Here is a 22,201-nt window from a genome sequence, read left to right as displayed (position 1 = left end):
AAGCTAATCTCATTACTTTAGTCTCACCTTCTATTGGTTGGTAGTAAGATGCTTTTAAGGAGGGACATACCACTGCTTCAATAGCGAAAGACAGGAGGGAAGACAATGTTTTAGCCTCCTCAGTTTTAGGTAAAGTGTACCTAACTTGAACAAAATTCAGTTCTATTATTGAACTAATCATTAGAACTAAAACAAGACTATCTTAAAAATCAGGGTAGATGTTTGGCTTAGCAGTTAAGATGCCTGCATCCCTTATCAGAGTGCCAGAGTTCAATTCCTAGTTCCAGCTCCTAACTGGGAGACGGCAGGTGATGACTCAAGTAGTTGGGTTCTGTTTGGGAATCCTAGATTGAGATCCTGGCTCATAGATTCAGCTCAGGCCAGTCCTCAACACTGCAGGCATTTAAGACAGTGAACCAGCGGTTGGAAGAGCTTTCTCTCTCTATTTCTCATTTTAAAAAAGGCAATGACATCGTGAGTGGAGCCACTGCCTGCAGTGCCAGCATCCAGTGTGGGCACAGGTTCAGTTCTGGCTGCTCTACTTCCGATCCAACTCTCTGTGGTGGCCTGGGAGAGCACTAGAGGATGGCCTGGGTCCTTGAGCTCCTGCACCCACGTGGGAGACTGGAGGAGGATCCAGGCTCCTGGCTTCAGATCGGCCCAGCTCTGGCCGTTGTGGCCATTTGGGGAGTGACCCAGCGGATGGAAGACCTCTCTGTCTCTGCCTCTGTGGCTCTGCCTCCCAAGTAAATGAAATAAATCTTTAAAATAAAAAAAAAAGAGAGAGAAGAAAACGCTACAAAAAAAATCTTTTTAAAAAAATGACAGGATTAAGATCAAACAGATACAAGAGAAAAATAAATGCCAATAGAATAAACTCAACTATTTAAAAACTTAAACAAAAAGACAATCGGAAACTGACATTAATATAAAGCTTGTATTCAAGGCAAGAACCATTTAAAAAGACAAGAAATAATGAAGATACAGCTCTCATTAATTTTTATCTTTTTTTTTTTTTTTTTGACAGGCAGAGTGGACAGTGAGAGAGAGACAGAGAGAGAAAGGTCTTCCTTTGCCGTTGGTTCACCCTCCAATGGCCGCCGCGGCTGGCATGCTGTGGCCAGCGCATCGCGCTGATCCGAAGCCAGGAGCCAGGTGCTTCTCCTGGTCTCCCATGGGGTGCAGGACCCAAGCACTTGGGCCATCCTCCACTGCACTCCCGGGCCACAGCAGAGAGCTGGCCTGGAAGAGGGGCAACCAGGACAGAATCCGGCACCCCAACCGGGACTAGAACCCGGAGTGCCAGCACCGCAGGTGGAGGATTAGCCTATTGAGCCACAGCGCCGGCGCTCATTAATTTTTATGTATCTAATAACATGGCCTCAAAACATAACAAAATACAACAAAACATACACATGCATATGTCAAAAAGTACAGAACATATATATAGAGAAGTGAAAATGTAAAGGAGAAACAGTGGTAATGGGAATTTTAACATTCAGATAATGAAAACCAAAAGTAAAAAGGTGATTAGGAGAGCTGAATAATATGTAATTGATAAAGCTGTTCTATTATATGTTGAAAATGCTCCACACAAAGGAGCACATCTTGTGAAAGCACCCAGGGAACATTCACAAAAACCAGCCTTGTATTTAGGCACAAAACAGGAGTCAATAGAGGTGAGCATTTAGCTTAGTGGTGAAGATGACTGTGTCCCACATCAGAGTACCTGCATTCCATTCCTGGCTCCTGATTCCAGCTCCTGGCTAATGCAGACCTTTCCCAGGCACATTAGCAGGGAGCTGGATAGGAATGGAGCAGCCAGGACTCGAACTGGGATGCTGGAGTCCCAGGCGGAGGCTTAACCTGGTGCCCCAGCAATGGAAGCTTCCTGTCTTGTTTCTCTGCTTCTCAAATAAAGCTTTTTAAAAAAAACTCCAGAGTTGAATAGACTACATTCTCTGGCCAGAAAGTAATGAGACAATAAAGAAATAACCAAAAATAAAACAAACAGGAAAAAACACACATGTAAAACTTTTAGAATTTTTCTTTAAGGGCTCCTGAGCCTGCAAAAGAAAAAAAAAAAAAAAACCCATGGTCTTGAAGGAGGGGAAGCAAAGAACAGCATATAGCCCCAACTACTTTCTTCTCAAAATATCCAATTGAGAAAAATCATTGGGAGGCCATTTTAGAAACCTTTAGAAATGATGGGATTTTGCTATCATCTAGTCGAGAATTAATCACCTTTAGCCCTGCAAACCAGGAGGTTCCTGTGAGTTTCAATGACAGAGGCACCACACACTTTGGGAGACAGCCTGCCAATTTCCTAACTGCAATTTATCATTTCCTTTAACAATCTTCTTTCCTTCTAATCACGTGTGGATTAAATTCCAAGTGAGCCTGAGCCAGAGAAACTAAAAACATGTAAGCATGCTGCTATATCTACTTCTGGGAAAATCCCGATTAAAATCTGTGACAGTACTGTCCAATTGAACTTTCTGTGATGATGGAAATGCCCTGTCCCATCTGGAGACCACTGGCCACTGTGGCTGTCAAGAACTTGAAATCTAAGTGCAGTCACTTAAGAAACTTAACTACTACATTTTATTGATTTTAATTAATGTCAGTTTACATTAACACAGTTGCTAGTAACAATCCTGTTGGAGAGAACACATAGTTACCCAAGTAGCTTGGTGGCACTGGTGGAGGAAAAGAAGTTTTTTTAAAAAAAGAATACAGGCCAGCGCCGCGGCTCACTAGGCTAATCCTCTGCCTGCGGCGCTGGCACACCGGGTTCTAGTCCCGGTCGGGGCGCCGGATTCTGTCCTGGTTGCTCCTCTTCCTGTCCAGCTCTCTTCTGTGGTCCAGGAAGGCAGTGGAGGATGGCCCAGGTCCTTGGGCCCTGCACCCGCATGGAAGACCAGGAGGAAGCACCTGGCTCCTGGCTTCAGATCAGCGCAGCGCACCGGTCGTAGCGGCCAACGGAAAGGAAGACCTTTCTCTCTGTCTCTCTCTCTCACTGTCTAACTCTGCCTGTCAAAAAAAAAAAAAAAAGAACATGGGGCGGGCGGGGGAGGGGGGTGCTGTGGCGCAGTGGGTTAATGCCCTGGCCTGAAGGGCCGGTTCCCATATGGGCACCGATTCTAGTCCCAGCTGCTCCACTTCTGATCCAGCTCTCTGCTATGGCCTGGGAAAGCAGTATAGGATGGCCCAAGTGCTTGGACCCCTGCACCTGAGTGGGAGACCCAGAAGAAGCTCCTGGCTCCTGGCTTCGGATCGGATCAGTGCAGCCCCAGCTGTTGCAGCCATCTGGGGAGGGAACCATCGGATGGAAGACCTCTCTCACTCTCTGCCTCTCCTCTACTCTGTACAACTCTGACTTTCAAAAAAAATACAGGAGGGGTCAGCGCTGTGGTGCTGCAGGTTAATGCCCTGGTCTGAAGCGCCAGAATCCCATATGGGCGTCAGTTCGAGATCTGGCTGCTCCATTTCCGATCCAGCTTTCTGCTATGGCCTGGGAAAGCAGTAGAAGATGGCCTAAGTCCTTGGGCCCCTGCACCCGTGTGGGAGACCTGGAAGAAGTTCCTGGCTCCTGGCTCTGGATCGGCGCAGCTCTGGCCGTTGTGGCCAATTGGGAAGTGAACCAGCGGATGGAAGACCTCTCTCTCTATATATATGTATGCCTCTCCTCTCTCTCTCTCTCTCTCTGTGTAACTCTGATTCCAAATAAATAAATTAATCTTTAAAAAAAAAAAAAAGAATACAGGAGCCAGCACTGTGGTGTACTAGGCTAAGCCTCCACCTGCAGTGCCGGCATCCCACATGGGCGCTGGTTTGAATCCCAGCTGTTCCTCTTCTGATCCAGCTCTCTGGGATGGCCAGGAAAAGCAGTAGAAAATGGCCCAAGTGCTTGGGCCCCTGTACCCATGTGAGAGACCCAGAAGAAGCTCCTGTTTCCTGGCTTTGGATTGGTGCAGCTCCAGCCGTTACAGCCATTAATGGAGTGAACTAGTGGATGGAAGACCTCTTTCTCTGTTTCTCCTTCTCTCTGTCTGTAACTCTCTCTCTCAAATAAATAAATACAGTCTTTTAAAAAAATGAATACAAAATTTTTTTTTAAATCCATTTAGTGGAAAAAGTAATAAAGCCTTTAAAAAAAAAAAAGAAAAAACAGAAACAGCTGTAGGAAGACAGAATACAGGAAAAACTTCAGGCTTAGGGTCCCTAGTGCTCTGCAAAATATATCCTACCCATCCTATGTTCTGACAATAAGCAGTTTTCCTAACAGCTTCAAGAGCACGCTTCTGTGCTTGCTTGTAGTAGTTGCTGAACTAGCACTATGAATGACTCAAAAATCATTTGAGGGGCTTGCGTTGTGGTGCAGATTAAGCTGCCTCTTGTGATGCCAGCATCCCACACGAGAGTGCTGACTGGAGTTTTGGTTGCTCACTTCTGATCCAGCTTCCTGTTAATGCACCTAAGAAGTAGTAGAAGATGGCCCAAATACTTGGACCCCTGCCACTAAAGTAGGCGACCTGGATGGAGTTGCTGGTTTCTGACTTCAGCCTGTTCCAGACCTGGCTGTTGCTGACATTTGGGGAGTGAACAGCAGATGGAAGATATCTCTTTCCCTCTCCCCCTCCCCCCCCCGCCTTTCAAATGAATAAATAAATAAATAAATCTTTTTAAAAAATCATTTGATCATCCTGTTCTGCTATCAGTTCTATATAAACTGTCAAACCCTAGCATGACCAAAGTGAAAAAAGAAAAAGAAATTGAAGACAAATGTGGGAAAGCAAAAATGAATAGCAAGGAGAAAAAAGAGGCTCTTTCAATGGCAACAGTACCACTGGCACCTGACAACAGTAAATGGCATGAGCAAATTGTTAATGTTTTTGTCCCTTGAACAATTATTTAATACCAACTGTATGTCCGGCATTGTGTTAGGCACTGTGATCATAGTGGTTAAAAAGAAGAGTCTCTTGGAGCCAGTGCTGTGGCGTAGTAAGTTAAGTGTCTGCCTGCAGCACTGAAATCCCACAAACCAGCTCCACTTCCAAACCAGCTCTCTGCTATGGCATGGAAAGGGCCTGGGAACGAAATAGAAGATGGCCCAAATGCTTGGGCTGCTGCACCCGTGTGAGAGACCAGGAAGAAGCTCCTGGTTCCTGGCTTTGGATCAGCTCAGCTCCAGCCGTTGCGGCCATTTGGAGAGTGAAACAGTGAATGGAAGACCTTTCTCTCTGTCTTTCCCTCTGTCTGCCTGTAACTCTGCCTCTCAAGTAAATAAATGAATCTTTAAAACAAAACAAAACAAAAACAAACAAACAAACAAAAAAAACCAGCAAGAGTCTCCATCTCTCCAGGAATTCAGAATAGAATGGGGGAAACAGGCACTTCCAAAACTATGCTATGACGTAAGAAGTGCTATAACAGAGAGATGGAAAAGAACAAGTAAGGAATGCCTTCTAAAGGAGTGTTATTAAAAGGATGACTAAGAGCTCTCCAGGCGCAAAGGGGAAGGCATTAAGGGAGTGTGAAGAAGCAAGAATGAGAACAGCTCAAGGCTCCTGCCAAGAAAGATGTGAAAGTAGGTGCATGCCATGGTTTTGTAACTGGGAACTCCAGAGGGACTACCATAAAGACTGAATATGGTGTAAGCAGTTTTGACTGCACTGTACTTTCAATGGGAAAACTATTAAACATCTCTGGGCAAAATACTACATGAACCTTGTTTCAGAACTATTGAGTTAGTAGCAGCAGTGTGGAGGATGTCTAGAATGTGGGAGCTCAATTCAGGTTGGAAGATTAATTAGGGCGTTACTGAAATAATCCCCAATGAAAAACAGTAAGGGTCTGAAGTGAATGTATTCTTTATATCTGCCCAGAATTCGTGTCCCTTTATTTTTGTAAGAGAACCCCAACTTTCCACAGGGGAAAAGCACCTCTTCCACAGAACCACCCCTCAACCACTTTGCCTGATCCATGAGGTTCCAAAGTCTCACCCTATCCTGGGATCCAGGGTTGAGCCCATAATTTAGGCCTGGCTGAGTAACACATTCCATAACCTCAACATTCAAGTCAACCAGGGGTAGGCATTGTGGTATAGCAGGTTAAGCTGCTGCTTGGGATGCCTACAACACACATGGGAGTGTCTGGTTGGTAAAGTCCCTCCTTCAGTTCCAACACAGCTTCCTGCTAATGTGCACCCTGGGAGCTAACAGATGATAGTTTAAGTACTTGGGTCACTGCCATCCACGTGGGAGACTCCAATGGAATTCCTCATTCCTGGTTGGGCCTGGCCCAGATCCAGCTGTGGTAGCCATTTGGGGGCGTGAACCAGCAGACCGAAGAGTTCTCTCTCTGTGTCTCTCTTTTGCTGTCACTTTGCCTTACAAATAAATAAAAATAAACTTTTTAAAAGAGGCTTATGTATTCTGCTTTTGTTGGAGTTATTAAGACTGTATCCTTCTTGTTGTTGGGACCGTTGTGTTTGGAGTTGTTAAGGTTGTCCTATAGAAAAGGCTCCCTGAGATTGGAATACATCAGGACGGTAAAGCCCAGAGACAGGGACAAATTCTTGACTTTGAGCATCTGGATTCAGTCATTAGTGCAGCAATGCTATGCCTCTGACTTTTAGTGATATAAACCATTCTTTTTAGAACTGGAGAGAAAAAGAAGACTTCCAAGGGGAAAATCCGGAACAAAATTCACATAATGTGGTGATTACTTGGATACGGGTAATCCAGAAGAGGGAAATATCAAATTTCACTCCAAGGCTATGGCTTGGTCCATTTAGTGAAAACGCTATTAACTGAGAGAATGGTTTAGTCAGCAGAACGTCTTTAATGTTATAGTCTGGAGACACAAAGTATCTTACTACTTGAATTCTGAATCTATCTGGATCATAGCAGCATTAGGAAAACTGAGCAATTGATGTATCTGAGTTCCAAGCTCAGAAATAGACCTCTCGCATGCTGGCACTGTGTTGCAGCAGGTTAAGCCACAGCCTGCAATGCCAGCATATGATATGGGTGCCAGTTTAAGTCCCAGCTGCTCCACTTCCAATCCAGTTCCCTGCCAATGTGCATGGAAAAGCAGGGGAAGATGGCTCAAGTGCTTGAGTCCCTGCCACCCAAGTGGGAGACCTGGAAGAAGTTCTGGGCTCAGGGTTTTGGTCTGCTGCAGCCCCAGTCATTTTGGCTGAGAGTGAAAACCAGTGGATTGAAGATAACTCTCCCTCTGTCTCTCCTTTTCTCTCTCTCTCTCTTTGTAACTCTTCCCTTAAAACAATCAAATAAATCTTTTTTAAAAAAGTAGAAAACCTCTTGGCCCAACGTGGTTAGGGTGACAAAGCAGTAGTAGGTCCTTTCCTTTAACTATTGAGTAGTTTCAACAGATAAACTCTAAACAACCAGCATTTAGGAGACACTAGGGAAAGTAAACTATAATCCCTAAGAACTATAGCATTTTGTTAGAGTGATGACTAGCCAGATGGAAAACAACAGGGGGGCCAGCGCTGCGGCTCACTAGGCTAATCCTCCGCCTGTGGCGCCGGCACACCGGGTTCTAGTCACAGTTGGGGTGCTGGATTCTGTCCCGGATGCTCCTCTTCCAGTCCAGCTCTCTGCTGTGGCCCGGGAGTGCAGTGAAGGATGACCCAGGTCCTTGTGCCCTGCACCCGCATGGAAGACCAGGAGGAAGCACCTGGCTCCTGGCTTCGGATTGGCGCAGCGCGCCGGCCGCAACGCGCCAGCCTTGGCGGCCACTTGGCGAGTGAACCAATGGAAAAAAGGAAGACCTTTCTCTCTGTTTCTCTCTCTCTCACTCTGTAACTCTGCCTGTCTAAATAAATAAATAAATAAATAAATAAATAAATAAATAAATAAAAAAGAAAACAACAGAGGAATCTATGACATGTCTACATTCCTAGGGTGAAGTTGAAGGCTAGGCCAACACTACAGTACCCAATGAACTCTACTCTGATACAGGAGCCCAAGGAAGGAGGAAGAACAAACTATAGCATTGCAAATAGTAATTTGTGGAGTATATGCCCTTCATACAACAAGAAAACTAGGGAGGAGATGGAAGTAGTTTTGCACTTAGTACAGGCTAGGCACTCTATGAGGAGCTTTATGTATATTATCACAATCTCCCAGGCAGGCAGTCATATTCTTGCCACTCAGACAGGAAAAGTAACTTGACCAAGTTAAGCAGAGGAGTTAAAATTCAACTGCATGTCTATCTGGCTTTAAAGCATATGCATATTTCATTATATCAACTGCTTTTAGGAAATACATTGAAAAATTTTATCCTTCATGTTTATAAATGATGGCATCTCATGAAGATTGTTTCTAAATTGGGTTTTTATTATCCACGGAAAGGTTATATTTGCAGTGACCCAGACACAATGCCTTAATTATCAGGCACAAGATATGTATTTTTTTTAAATATTTATTTACTTGAAAGACAAGTTAGAGGCAGATCTTCCATCCACTGGTACATTCCTCAAATGGCTGTAATGGCAGGGATTAAGCCAGGCTGAAGCCAGGAGCCTGAAACACCCCAGGTCTCCCAGGAGGGTGGCAGAGATGTCTTCTGCTGCTTTCCCAGGCACATTAGCAGGAAGTTGAATTTTAAGTGGTGCCCATACGGAGCTGCAGGCGGAGGCTTAACCTGCGACACCACAACACCGTTCCCCACAAGGTAGATACTTACCAGTGGCTATCTAGAACTGAGGAAGTCATCCGTATTATGAAGCTTCATTGAACAACATTCTGAATTAACCCATCAGCAACAGAGAGTAGGCCTATAACAACAGTATGTGTGGCTTTGGGGAGGATAATCCCACTTCTGAAATTACGTTTTGACTAAAGTTGTTTCATTAAGAAAACTCTCAACATGTGTGTACTGATGGTCCTCTTCCCCACTTAATGCTGTATAATTGTTCAGACCTGGTTAATGCCACTCTTAGGATCATTGGTTACTATCCTCACCCTGTCTTTTATGACCTTGTCTAAATATGATCAGAGTCGGCGAACTTGGAAGGCTTCCATAGCCTTGGCAACTCATGACGAGAGCCTAAGGGTGGTTACTGGCGCCATAAACTAGAGTGTCAATTTGTTGGGTCAACAACAGGAGTCACTGTGCACTTGCTCCTCATGTGGGATCTCTGTCCTTAATGTGCTGTACATTGTGATTTAATGCTATAACTAGTACTCAAACAGTATGTTTCACTTTGTGTTTCTATGTGGGTGCAAACTATTGAAATCTTTACTTAATATATACTAAATTGATCTTCTGTATATAAAGAGAATTGAAAATGAATATTGATGCGAATGGAAGGGGAGAGGGAGCAGGAGAGGGGAGGGTTGCGGGTGGGAGGGAAGTTATGGGAGGGGGAAGCCATTGTAATCCATAAGCTGTACATTGGAAATTTATATTCATTAAATAAAAGTTAAAAAATAAAAAAAAATAAAACAGCATTAAAAAAAGGAATAGAAAGGAAAAGATACCTGCAAAGGAGCTGTCCTACTGGCCTGAACAGCAGGCAAGGAATCCTATAAAATGTATTCACTATCTCTTACATTCCTTTGTCACTAACAATGAGCAGTATGGTGTAACTATTAAAAGTGCAGGCTCTGAAGCCAGACTGCCTGGGTTTGAAAACTTCCCCACCAGGGATTCTCTGTTTGATCTCAGCAAGTTGCTTATCCTGTCCATGTCTCAGCTTCCTCATCTATAAAATGGTGACAATAACAGTACCTACCTCATACAGTTGTTATGAGGATTCAAATAAGATGATTCTTGCAAGGCTCTTAAAACAGGGCCTGGCATGTGGTAAAGCAGCGTGTCTGTTAAATACATTAAATAAACAACTGAGCTCCAGATACACAGGGAAGAAATTTGCACGGAAATTTCCAAAGCCAGGCTACCCAACAAGAACTGGCATAAGAAAATCAAAATAACCCTAACACTTGTTTAGAAATTACATGGGACATTTTACACGAAGCATTTCACAGACATCTGGAAGAATAAATAGCCCAGTGTATGTAAGCAGAAACTGAAAGGGGAAGTAAGACGCCCAGTCTCCCTCAGAATGCATCCTTCATGAATCCCAGGCAGGGACTACACAGTGGGGACAGCCAGGTTGTGCACAGAAGGCCACAGGCTACTTGTCCTCATAAAAGCAGAGCCATCCCTAAAAACAGCCAAATCTTCAGCAGGGCACAACCTCTCAATTTTTCCCCTATTGACATTTTCTCAGGCAAATACTCTGCCCCTCGAGTCTTCTGGCCCCCAGCTGCTCCTGAGACCATTGCTACATCTGACACTATTACTAAATGCCAAGCAAGACTCCCTTAAGTCACATTCTTGCTATAGCATGTCACCAAAACAGCCTTTTGAGAGATTAAGGGGGGGCTGGTGCTATGGCGCAGCGGGTTAAAGCCCCAGCCTGCAGTGCCGGCATTCCATATGGGCGCCGATTTGAGTCTTGGCTGCTCCACTTCCCACCCAGCTCCCTGATAGTGCACCTGGGAAAGCAGCCCATGCCAAAGACCAAGAAGAAGCTCCTGGCTCCTTGTTTCTGACTGGCTCAGTCCTGGCCATTGCTGCCATTTGGGGAGTGAACCAGCAGATGGAAGACATCTCTCTCTCTCTCTCTCTCTCATAAGTAAATCTTTTTTTTTTAAAGAGATTAAGATCAGAGTTATTAATGAAGCAAACTCCAAGTATGCAAAGCACCTCTACAAAGTGCAGCTGATCATTTAGACAAAATGGTTTTTAAAAATCTTAAATCCCCTAATTTCTTGAGAGTATGCACGTTCTGATAAAAATTACATACAAGGACAGGTGAACTTGCTTAGTTTGCATTGTGCAGATGAAGTGAACGTTTTGCAGCTGAAAAGGAAATGACAGAGGCTTCCTGCCACTGTGACAGGGACCCACTGACAAGGAACACCCACACAATTTCTGGTCTCATTAGCAAGCCCCCACCCCGAACTCACTGCCATCACAGCCGCTCACTTTCACGCATAGGGTCTCCTCGTCTTCTTCTGCACACTCATCCCTGCCTAACCTTCTTCCTAGGCCACTCGTAACCCCTAACCTTGGCTCCCAGAAGTCTTCATGCCGCCACCCTCTTAGTATTGGCTCGATTTGCTTGTCACCGCAAGTTTCAGTCATGACACCAGCCTTGCGCCCTGCTCCTATCTATAGACTCCGGCCTGTAAAAATCTCACCAGAGCGCTTCAGGCTCTCTCTATCCACCTCTCTTCAACCGTCTCAGATCTGAGCTGCAGCCTCCGCTGACCCTCAGTCCTCAGCAAATCCTACCCGCCTTTCCTCTCCCTCACGAAACCGTAGCCTCGTCCTATCCACGCCCTGCCCGTCCCTCTTCTCAGAAATTCTTCCCAAACAAGTCCTCCGCAGAAGAATCCCTCAGGTCTGCAGCGCCTCGCACTTTTCGCTGGCTCCCCGCGCTCTCTCAAGGGTCCGGGAGCTTCGGCACCCAGCTGCAGCGGACTCCCCACCCCCTTCCCAGCCCACCTGCTCTCCTCCGACAGGCTCTCCTCGCAGCCGCGGAGATCCATTCCCGCGCCCTCCGGCCGCATCCGGGGCTGGGAGGCCGCCCGCTTGCTGAAGACAGGCGCTCCAACCGCTTCTCCAGTCAGAGCTCCGGGAACCCTCCGGGGACAGAGGAGTCACCCACAGCTGGTGGGCTCGGAGGGATGCACTACGCCCGGGTGGCGGCAGCGTCAGGGACTGCTGCCTCAGCTGCTGCGGTTTCTATCCCTGCCACCCTCACTTCCGGCCTCGAGAACTACCACTCCCAGCAGGCCCTTCGAAGAGCCGGCCGCTCCCGGCATGCACCGAGGCGCTGCGCTCGGTGGACTGCGGACGCCCGCGGCATGCCGAGCCGGCTGGCAGAAGGCCAGCAACTCGGGGCTGAAGCTCTGGCTGGCGCTAGTCTCAGGAATTCTTGCTGGTGCGGATCCTCACACACCCCTGTCCCACTTCACCCTGGGAACCGAACTCAGAAGTGTAACTCTGGCTCAATCCAAGTAGGATTGCTTGGTGCTGTTTGGCGACCTCGGACGTTTGTTTAGAGGAGGAGCTCACAAACCGAGGAGCTGAGGTCGCTTTGGGATCTCAAAGAGCAGAGCAGAGGAAGAGGCTTTGGGGGAAGGTTTCCTGGAGGACTGGTGTCAGAGCATACCAGTGTCAGAGTACGAGATAACCAGGAAAAAGGGGGAAGAGAGAGTGGAGGGAACAGCACGGGCGACGCACAGGAGCATGCTGGTTTGGGAACTGCTGGGTTTGGGGAGCAATCAGAGCGGGGAAAGGGTGGGGAACAGAATGGTTAAGGGCATTCTGGTGCAGGCGGACCACGTCATGAAGTGGCATTTTAAGGAGCGTGTTAGCTAATCAAAGGTGTGCAAATTAGTGGTTTGATCAAACCTTCTTAGCTAATTTTGACAATGCGGAGAGAGGAGATGGGGTATGTTCTATGTTGGAAGTAAACGGGGGAGAAGTCAGAGGAGACTGGAGACTGGGCAACACCAGTCAGTACAGTGACCTGGAAAGCTCAGGCTTCACCCAAAAAGAAAGCCTCTCACCTTTAGCCAAACCTGAATGTTGCCCAGTATTCTGATTTTTCAAAAGTGGGGCTCTGCATTTTCAAGTATAATTTCCAAATATTTAAATGTTGGCAACACATTTTTAAAAAATTTAAGCATTGCACAGCTCAGTTTAAGCATTGCACAGGTGGAAGGTGGACCTTGGGTTGCCAGTTTGCTAGCCCAGGCCTAAACTAGGCAGTGGCTGTGGAAACAAGGACATTCACATTAGAGCAATAAAGCAACAGAATCAGCACCACTCCTGAGGGCTGGACATGGCAAGTGAGAGGAAGGGGCCAAGGATAACAGTGAAAAACAGTGACTGTGAAAAACAAAATATGGGGGCCATGTTGTGGCACCGCAGGTTAAGGCTAACCCACAGCCTGTGGTGCCAACATCCCATATCGGCACTGGTTCAAGTCCTGGCTGCTCCACTTCAGATCCAGCTCCCTGCTAATGTGCCTGGGAAAGCAGCAGATGAGGGACCAAGTCCCTGGGCCCTTGCACCCACGTGGGAGAGCCAGAAGAAGCTCCTGGCTTCAGATCAGCATAGCTCCGACCATTGTGGCCATATGGAGAGTGAACCAGCAGATGGAAGACCTCTCTCTCTCTCTCTCTCTCTCTCTCTGCCTCTGCCCCTCTAACTCTGCCTTTCAACTGACACTCGCTGGACTTGAACCGGCACCCATATGGGATGCCAGCACTGCAGGCAGTGGCTTTAGCCTACTACACCACAGCGCCGGCCCCCAAAATATTCAAATTTTATAAGCTAAGGAATATCTTCCTCTGCTCAAGTCAAAAATATTTTGAGAATCTACGTGAGCAACTCATGGTGTGTAGACACACATAGGTACATTACCTTCAAGGTAAGCACAACTCTATATATATACACACACACAATATTTGTAGTGCAATAATAATACATAGAAGAAGGGATGGGCATTTGGCCTAGCTGTAAATACTCCACTTGGGATACCAACATCCTATATCACAGTGTCTCAGTTTAAGTCCCAACTCCACTTTCAAACTCGCCTTTTTGCTGACATGTACTCTAGGAGACAGCAGGTGATGGCTCAAGTAGTGGGAAACCTGGTTTGAGCTTCTGGCTTCAGCCTGGCACAGCTCCAGCAATGATGAGCATTTGAGAAGTGAACCAGCAGATGGGAGCCCTTTCTTTCTCACAGTTGGTTTCTATCTCAAGTAAATTAATTTTTAAAAATTTTAATGTGTAGATGTTTGGTGCAATGGTTAAAACAATTCTTGGAATGCCTGCATCTAATATCAGAGAACCTGGGTTCAAGGCCTGGCTCTGCCTCAGATTCCAGCTTCCTACAATGCACACCCCAATGAACTCAAGTACCTGGGTCCCCACCACCCATTTGACAGACCCAAACTGAGAGTCAGGCTCCTGGCTTTGGCCAGTCCCAGCTTTTGTGGCCATTTGGTATGTGTGTGTGGGAGGGTAAACAGCAGATGGGACATCTCTATCTTTCTACCTTATAAATAAATGAAAATTTGAAAAAAAAAATTTAAAACAAAAAGAAAAAGGAGGAAGGAAAACCTCGTTTGACAGTAAAATGTCACCTAATGAATGAGGAAGGTTTTTGCAACTACCACAGTAATAATTCAGGCAAAAATCATCAATGGATGCTAAAGCCACCAATGAAATTTATTCTACAAAGGAATACACAGTTTCAAAATAGCTCCCCACCTTGGGGCCAGCGCTATGGCGCAGTGGGTTAACGCCGTGGCCTGAAGCGCCGGCATCCCAGCATCCCGTATGGGCGCCGGTTCGGGACCTGGCTGCTCCACTTCCAATCCAGCTCTCTGCTGTGGCCTGGGAGGGCAGTAGAGGATGGCCCAACTCCCTGCATCAATGTGGGAGACCGAGAAGAAGCTCCTGGTTCCTGGCTTCAGATTGGCTCAGCTCCAGCCATTTCAACCTTTTGGGGGAGTGAACCAACAAATGGCAGATCTCTCTCTCTCTCTCTCTCTGCCTCTGCCTCTCTGTAACTCCCTCTTTCAAATAAATAAGTAAATAAATCTTTTTTAAAAAAATCCTAAAAATACCCTAACATCAGATTTAATGGTGAGAGATTGAGTGATTTACTTCTAGGGATAGAAACAAGGCAAAAATGTTTACTTTGACTGCTCTGATTAAACATGGTACTAGGGGCTGAACCTGTGGTGTAGTAGGCTAAGCCTCCACCTGCAGTGCCAGTATCCTACGTGGGCATCAGTTCGAGTTCCAGCTGCCCTACTTCTGATCCAGCTCCCTGCAAATCTGCCTGGGAAAGCAGTGGAAGATGGCCCAAACTGCACCCACATGGGAGACCCAGATGAAAGTCCTGGCTCCTGGCTTCATACTGGCCCAGCTTTGGCCATTGCGGCCTCTTAGGGGGTGAACCACTGGATGGAAGACCTCTCTCTCTTTCTCTCTCTCTCTGTAATTCTGCTTCTCAAATAAACAAATAAATCTTTTAAAACAAAACAAACAAAAACAAGGTACTAGAGTCCCTAGTCAGTGCAATAAAGCAAGAAAAATAAATAAAAGGTATATGGACTGAAAACAAGTATGCTAAGTAAAGTAATTAACTGAAAAATTATATACTGTATGATTCCATTTGTATAAATTTCTAAAGTATGCAAATTAATCAATAGCGATAGAAAACAGATGAATGGTTGCCTGGTTAGTATACAGGGGGAAAACATTATAAAGGAGCATAAGAAAACTTTTGTGAATGATGGATATTATTTATGATGCTGATTGTAAAGATGTTTCCAGAGGTATAGATAGTACATACTGTATAAAATGCAACTTTAAATATGTGCTCTTCTTTCTTTAAAGATTTATTTTATTTATTTGAAAGAGTTACAGAGAGAGGTAGAGACAGAGGTCTTCCATCCGCTGGTTCACTCCCCAGATGGCCACAACAACTGGAGCTGGGCCAATCTGAAACCAGAAGCCAGGAGCTTCTTCTGAGTCTCCCATGTGGGTGCAGAAGCCCAAGCACTTGGGCCATTTTCTACTGCTTTCCCAAGCCATAGCAGAGAGCTGGATCGGAAGAGGAGCAGCTGGGACTAGTACTAACACCGATATGGGATGGGATGCCGGTGCTTCACGCCAGGGCTTTAACCTGCTGTGCCACAGCGCCAGCCTCTTAAATATGTGTTCTTTATTGTCCATCTATTATATCTCAAGGGGACTTGAAAGGTGTATCAAATGCAAAAAAAGCCGGCGCCACGGCTCACTAGGCTAATCCTCTGCCTTGTGGCACCGGCACACCGGGTTCTAGTCCCAGTCGGGACGCTGGATTCTGTCCTGGTTGCCCCTCTTCCAGGCCAGCTCTCTGCTGTGGCCAGGGAGTGCCCTTGGGCCCTGCACCCCATGGGAGACCAGGAGAAGCACCTGATTCCTGGCTTTGGATCAACGTGATGCGCTGGCCGCAGCACGCCAGCCGCGGCGGCCATTGGAGGGTGAACCAACGGCAAAGGAAGACCTTTCTCTCTCTCTCACTGTCCACTGCCTGTCAAAAAAAAAAAAAAAAAAACACAAAAAAAGTTAGGGAGTGAAGTGTATGAGAGCTGTGCTTACTTTCAAAGAGAACAAACTTCTATGCACATTGTGAAAACATGAGCCAGACAGTATTAATAGAAAAGTATGATGTTGTCAAGGTTGCTGGATTAACAAATGAAAATGTAAGCCTCCCAGTTAAGCTTAACTTTCAGATAAACAGTGGAGAATTCTTTAATATAAATATATCCTAAACATTACATGAAACATAACTATATTTGAAAAGAAATTGTTGTGTATCTGAAACCTGGGATATACACTAAACAATTGTTGGGTGTTTACCTGAAACTCAAATTTAACGGACCCTACGTTCTGTCTGGAAATCCCAAATGATGCATTATCTATATGATACGTCCTTCTAAAAAGGGTGACAGCATGAATTCCATTTATTTTTACTTAGACGGAGATGTTGAACTGTTGTGCTACAGACAAAACCATATACCCTGTGTCCTGCAGTGCGTTATACCCGGATGTTGCTCTGGAAGCTGTGTGAAGATACAGATTGCACCCATCCTGTTTGCCACTTTATCCCTAGGGCCCATCACAATGTTGACTCTCAGTGACTATATGATTAAATGGATAGCTGCCTCTCAGGCCCCGGAAAATTGCAGAGTTGCCCTTTTCACTCCAGCCCTTGCAGCTGGCTCATTTGCTTCTTGGACAGGCCCCAGTTGTGATTCCCTGGCTTGTCTCCTTCGTTTTTGCTGTGTGTGCGTGTCATGTTGCTATTTTGCTTTGTGTGTAACCAACCTACTATTTTTTCCCCAATACCTCACTCTTGTTTTTCCCTTTGGAATTTGGGAGATTGCTCTGAAACCCTGGGGCCCTTAGCCCTGGGGAAATCTAGAAATGCGAAAAACAACACCTAAGATTGCTTAATGAAATAAAGAGCTTGTTTCTTTAGAACTAAGGGATTTGGGCATCAGCTTTAGGGAAAAGAGTAGGATGGAAGGAAATTTTTTGTTATATTGCTGGTAGGGAAGGTTTTATGCATTTGAGGGTTTTGGTCTCTATGAATACCTGCATTACAAAAAGTATCCAAACTCTAAATGCATCAGTTTTCTTCCATAAAATTCAGGACTCAAGCAAAGGTTCCTCCCTATAGTTTACTACCACAAATGAACAGAAGTGATTTCTAGTGAGACAAGGCCAATGTGGAGAAAAATGTCTTATGTTCAGAGGAACTTAGAACTGTAAGAAATCTTAGGAATAACTTAGTTTAACTTATATACTCAGTAACACTACTTTCTGGTTTTGAAGATGAAGGTACTTCAAAAAGTTCATTGAAAATGGGGACCAGTGTTGTGGTAAAATGGGTTAAACCACCGCCTATGATGCCTGCATCCTATATGGGTGCTGGTTCAAGTTCCAGCTGCTCCACTTCTGATCCGGCTCTCTGCTGTGGCCTGGGAAAGCAGATGATGGCCCAAGTCCTTGGGCCCCTGCACCCACGTGGGAGACTCGGGGCATGCTTCTGGCTCCTGGCTTCGGATCGGCTCAGCTCTGGCCATTGCACCCAGTTGGGGAGTGAACCAGCAGATGGAAGACCTCTCTCTCTCTCTCTCCCTCCCTCTCTCTCTCTCTCTCTTTCCCTCTGTCTCTCTCTCTCTGTAACTCTTTCAAATAAATAAATAAATCTTTTTTTTTAAATCGTTTTAAAAAAATCATTGAAAATGGAATTAAAAGGCAAACTTATTTTGAATGTTTCTTCTATCCACTGGTTCCATCTCCAAATGCTTGCAACAGCCAGAGTTGGGCCAGCTGGAAGCTTGGTGCCCACAAGTTAATTCAGTTCTCCCACATGGGCAGCTGGGACCCAACTACTTGGACCATTGCCTGCTGCCTCCCAGGGTACACATAAGAAGGAAGCTGGAATTGGAAGCGGAGCTGGGACTCTAACACCGGCATCCCAGGCAGTGGCTTAACCCCTATGCCAAACTGCCCCTCTATTCTGGTGCAAAAAAACCTTGAAATCCATCTATATAATCATGTATGAGGCCCAGAGACTCTCCCTAGACCACATGGTGAATAACTCAAGTGAGCGAAAAGGTACCATTCAATAAAACTCAGGTCTCCTACCCACTTCACCCTCTACAAACCAACAACAGCACTTCATCCCATCTCCCTTTCCCAAATCTGAGACCAAAGCGAAGGTTATGGTGACAGAGTGGGGGTCACCTTAATAGTAAAAGTAAACCTGAGAGTGTTTTGGCACAGCTGGTTAAACTGCCGCACCCCATACGCACCCCATATCGGAGTGCCTACCCCGCGTCTGGGAAGGCAAGCAGATGATGGCCCAGATACTTGGGTCCCTGCCACCCATATGGAAGACCTAGAAGATCTTGGTTCCTAGGTTCTGCCTGGCCAAGCCCTGGCTGTTGAAGCCATTGAGGGAGTGAATCAGCAGAAGGAAGATCTCTCTGCCTCTCCCAGTCTCTGACATTCTGTTTTTCAAGTAAGTAAATAAAAAAAAAAAAAAAAAAAAAGTAAATGCAAACGCTTCTCCTGTCAGTAAAGTGGATAAAACCAAGAACCTCACACAGAGTTAAGTTTTTCAGCTAAAAATAAAGAACCATGACTTAATTCCTGTGAATCTGAGTAGTCTTACCTGAGGGAAATGTCTTCTTTTTTTTATTAGGTTTTTGAAAATATTATAAACAAATTTCTTAACATTATTATATTATAATTAAGTTTAAATATTATAAGTAAGTCTCTTAGCAATCCGGGGCAGGGGTGGGGATGGAGGCTACAGGGTGAAGGAGTAGCAATATCAAGCACATTGTGCTAATATCATCTATATTATTTCCCTTAACATGTTCCTGGATCTGAGTCCAAACTTGCCTTCATTAAAGTTTCTTGACCTCCTTGATAGGTGTCTCTTAGGCTGATTCACTTTTCCTACATGCTTATGTTTTTGTCACAGGACAGAAAAAAACAAAAACAAAACCAACTTGACCTTTTAGAATAAGGAGTTATTTGTGATATTCCAGAAAGCCTAATAAAAATCAGTTATTTCCTCATGATAAGATTACCCAGAGATTCACACACAAACACACACACACACACACAAAAAAGCCATGGGTCCTTACTTTCAAATGGAAACATAAGTCTGTGTGATGATTTTTTTTTTTTTTTGGTTTTATCCATGCTATAGATAGGAGAAACATTTGCATAGCCTTTGATTGCTAAGGTGACCCCAAATTGTCACTGTGCTCTCTGCTTTGAATTCAGATATGGAAAGGGAAACGGGGACAGACTTTTTCGGCTAATAAAAATTGGAACAACAAGAAATATTTTCAGACATGGGATCCCCAAGTAAAAAAAAAAAATAGTAGAATGTATCATTGGTGTTGAAGTTGAAAACCACATGACTTTGTGCCATTTCTAAATTAAGCAGAGGCTCCTGTGATTTTGAGACACTTCAGGTCACTGCACATCTCTTGCTTGTTTCTATGCTAAACAAATTCTAGAAAGTGCAGAGAATGGTAACAGAATTCTGGAGGGCCAGATGAACCCACCCAGCTTTTTTTCATGAGATGTAAATACCTCCGTTTTAAAAGCTGTTATGAAGATGATACCACCTTAAATGCTTAGGAGGAGAATAAAGAGGGGGACATCATATTTGCGAATAGAAAAAGAGTTATGCAGGAATTCATCAACTACTAAAAGTTTTCCTATAGGGATGCGCAGAAACAAAAGGAATCCTGCCGTCAAGCCCAACGCAAGACGAATCAGAGCAAAACGCGGCTAAGCGAGCAGAGATACTTACCCCTCCCGAGGGGCGAGGCGGTCTCAGGAGGCATCCCGCGCCGTGCCCAACGTCTCGGGGTGCCGACTGCGAGGTGGCACAGGTACGGGGAGCGTTAGCATGGGCTTCTATTCAGGTGACGCAAGAACTGTCTCTGCAGCCTCTGCGCCCGGACGTGGCAACTCCGCACGCCGCAGGTGGAGGAGCGCGCCTGGGCGAGGGGAGCGAGGACGCAGTGCAGCGCCCTACGACCAGAGGGGTCTTGTCCCGCCTTCCGAAGCTGCATCGCAGCGGGGCGGCCAAGGTTTGGGGGGTGCCCAGGCATCGGGAGCAGAAGGGACTCGAAAGACACGGAGGACCACGATCTCCCTTACGGCCCGACTCTGAGGCGCTCGGGGTCTAGCATCCTCCGCGCGGGGGCCGAGCGGCGAGCTGCTACAGCAGTCGCCCGCGCCCAGAGCGGCGGCTGCAATGCTCGGCGCCGTCCGGCGAGGGCCGCTAGGAGCGAGTCCGGCGCGGCGCCGCTCTTGCCGGCCGCGCGTCTCGGTAGCCCCGTCCCGCGCTCGCCGCCGCCGCCGCCGCCGCCGCCGCGGGTGGAGGGCGAGGACGCGGCCGGCGCGCGTGCGCGCTCCCTCGGTGCAGCTAGTCTGCGTGCGTGAGTGGGAGGTGGCAGGCCTCCGGCTCCGGCCTTCGCCGCCGACTGTCCCAGCGCTACGTCTCCGGCCATGAACCGGTTCGGTACCCGGTTGGTGGGAGCCATGGCGACCCCGTCGCCGCCAGCCAAAGTCCGCAGCAACGAGAACCTCGACAAAATTGATATGTCTTTGGGTGAGGGGCCGAGTTGGACCGAGTTGGAGTGGGGGAGGGTTGTCGCTGGAAGCAAGTGGCGCGGTTTGTGGGGGAAGGGGCGGTTGGCCGCAGTTGCCGAGCGAGTTTCCTTCCGGGTGGGCGAGACGGCGCGGGGGGCCGCGAGGGCGGCTGGCGTCCCCCAGGCGGAGGCCGTGTCCGAGGCGGGGTGGGAGGGTCGCGGGGTGCGTCCCCTCGTTTTCCCCAGAGGGGCGCCACCGCTCGCGGCTCGCCGCGGCTCTTTGTGAGGAAAAGTCCGTGGCGTTCCCTCGAGCGAGTTCGCTGTGGGCGTTATCCCGGGCGAGGGGAAGGGTCCGACTCAGCCATTCTTTGCGGGGGGCAGCGGGCTTTGAGAGCCCGGGCTGGCTCTGGGACCGGTTACAACCCGTGGTCGCCTAGAAGGGGTTGGCGGGCTTGGCCGTGCCCAGGCCCCAGCCTGGCGCTGGCCGTTCCTGACCGGGGCCACGAGCGGGGCCCGAGCCTGGCAACTGTCAGAGGAGAGCGTGGGGCCAGGACGGCGTCCGATGTGTGATTAGGCGGTGCGGAGCACAGCACGTTCTCCCCCTACCGTGGCGGCCTCGAAGTTAGCCCAGGAGAAAAAAAGTGAAGCAGAAACTGCGCAGAGAGGTCTGCGCGGACCGCTGGGAAGCCGGGCGACGCGCGGGGCGGCGTGCCTTGGTGCTGGTTGTCGAGAAAGGGCGATAGGCGGTGATTCCCTGAAAAAAATGCAGACCGCACGCTCCCGAGGTCCTGGCCATGCGTTTGGCTGAGCTGGGCTACAAGTCGTTCCGTTCTGGTCGGGGTTCCAGTTCTGCTTCACGGGCTCTGCCCGCTCTTCCCGGGGCTTTGCGTTTCGTCAGGTTTTCAGATATTTGCAAAGCAGCCTGCGGTTGGATTCTGAGGTGTAACCTTGCTGAGGGCGATATTTAGCATAATCTCTTTGCCTTGGAAAACTTCTTTTGGATCCTCACTTCTTGCCCTGAGTTTTGTTTTCTCTTCTGCTGTAATTTTTATCTAGACAGTTTTTGTCAAAAGACAAGACTAATAAGGTTAGAAGTCAACTTGTCAATTAAGTATATAGTCGGAATTGGTAGATTTCATTGCGAGTCTTGCTTTACTTACTACTGCTAGTCTGTGCCGAGCTCGAGCGAAATGAGGAATGTTTTTGAGCTAAGGCCCAGCGATAGTATAACAATGAATATTTAGTGAGTGCTTACTGCCTGCCAGGCACTGGACTAACCGTTTTAAATTTATTAACTAGGTTTATCCTCAAAATACTTTTTTAAGATTTGTACTCCCAGTGGTAAAAAGTGTGGAATCTAGGGTCTCTTTGTAGCCACGGGATTGTGGGCAAATTACTTCACTGCCTCTTCTGTAAAAAGGTGACAGTGCATACCCCATGGAGTTGCTGCA

The 22,201-nt window shown here is 46.9% G+C and overlaps 2 protein-coding genes across 3 annotated transcripts in view; one reads left to right on the top strand and one right to left on the bottom strand.

The window, feature by feature from the left end:
* The window catches only part of RUBCN (rubicon autophagy regulator), a 75,231-nt gene extending 54,862 nt beyond the window's left edge, over positions 1-20,369 (bottom strand). The window contains exon 1 of one of the 2 annotated variants that reach the window (XM_062209399.1): positions 19,964-20,369. Coding sequence is in view for 1 of the 2 variants with exons in the window: in XM_062209392.1 (XP_062065376.1) it covers positions 11,551-11,615 (65 nt within the window). In the remaining variant the exon portion in view is untranslated. Of the gene's footprint in view, positions 1-11,550; positions 11,792-19,963 lie in introns of those variants that run through there. The other variant, XM_062209392.1, reaches the window with a different exon arrangement.
* A 203-nt stretch (positions 20,370-20,572) lies between these two features.
* Positions 20,573-22,201, top strand: part of FYTTD1 (forty-two-three domain containing 1) — a 32,449-nt gene continuing 30,820 nt past the window's right edge. Inside the window, exon 1 of the mRNA XM_062209378.1 lies at positions 20,573-20,770. Within this exon, the coding sequence (XP_062065362.1) occupies positions 20,668-20,770 (103 nt within the window). The 5' untranslated portion in view covers positions 20,573-20,667. The remainder of the gene's footprint in view (positions 20,771-22,201) is intronic.

The sequence above is a fragment of the Lepus europaeus genome, chromosome 2, assembly GCF_033115175.1.
Source record: "Lepus europaeus isolate LE1 chromosome 2, mLepTim1.pri, whole genome shotgun sequence".
NCBI lineage: Eukaryota > Metazoa > Chordata > Mammalia > Lagomorpha > Leporidae > Lepus > Lepus europaeus.
The sequence above is the reverse complement of the archived record's forward strand: the minus strand, read 5'-3'. Positions and strand labels throughout refer to the sequence as shown.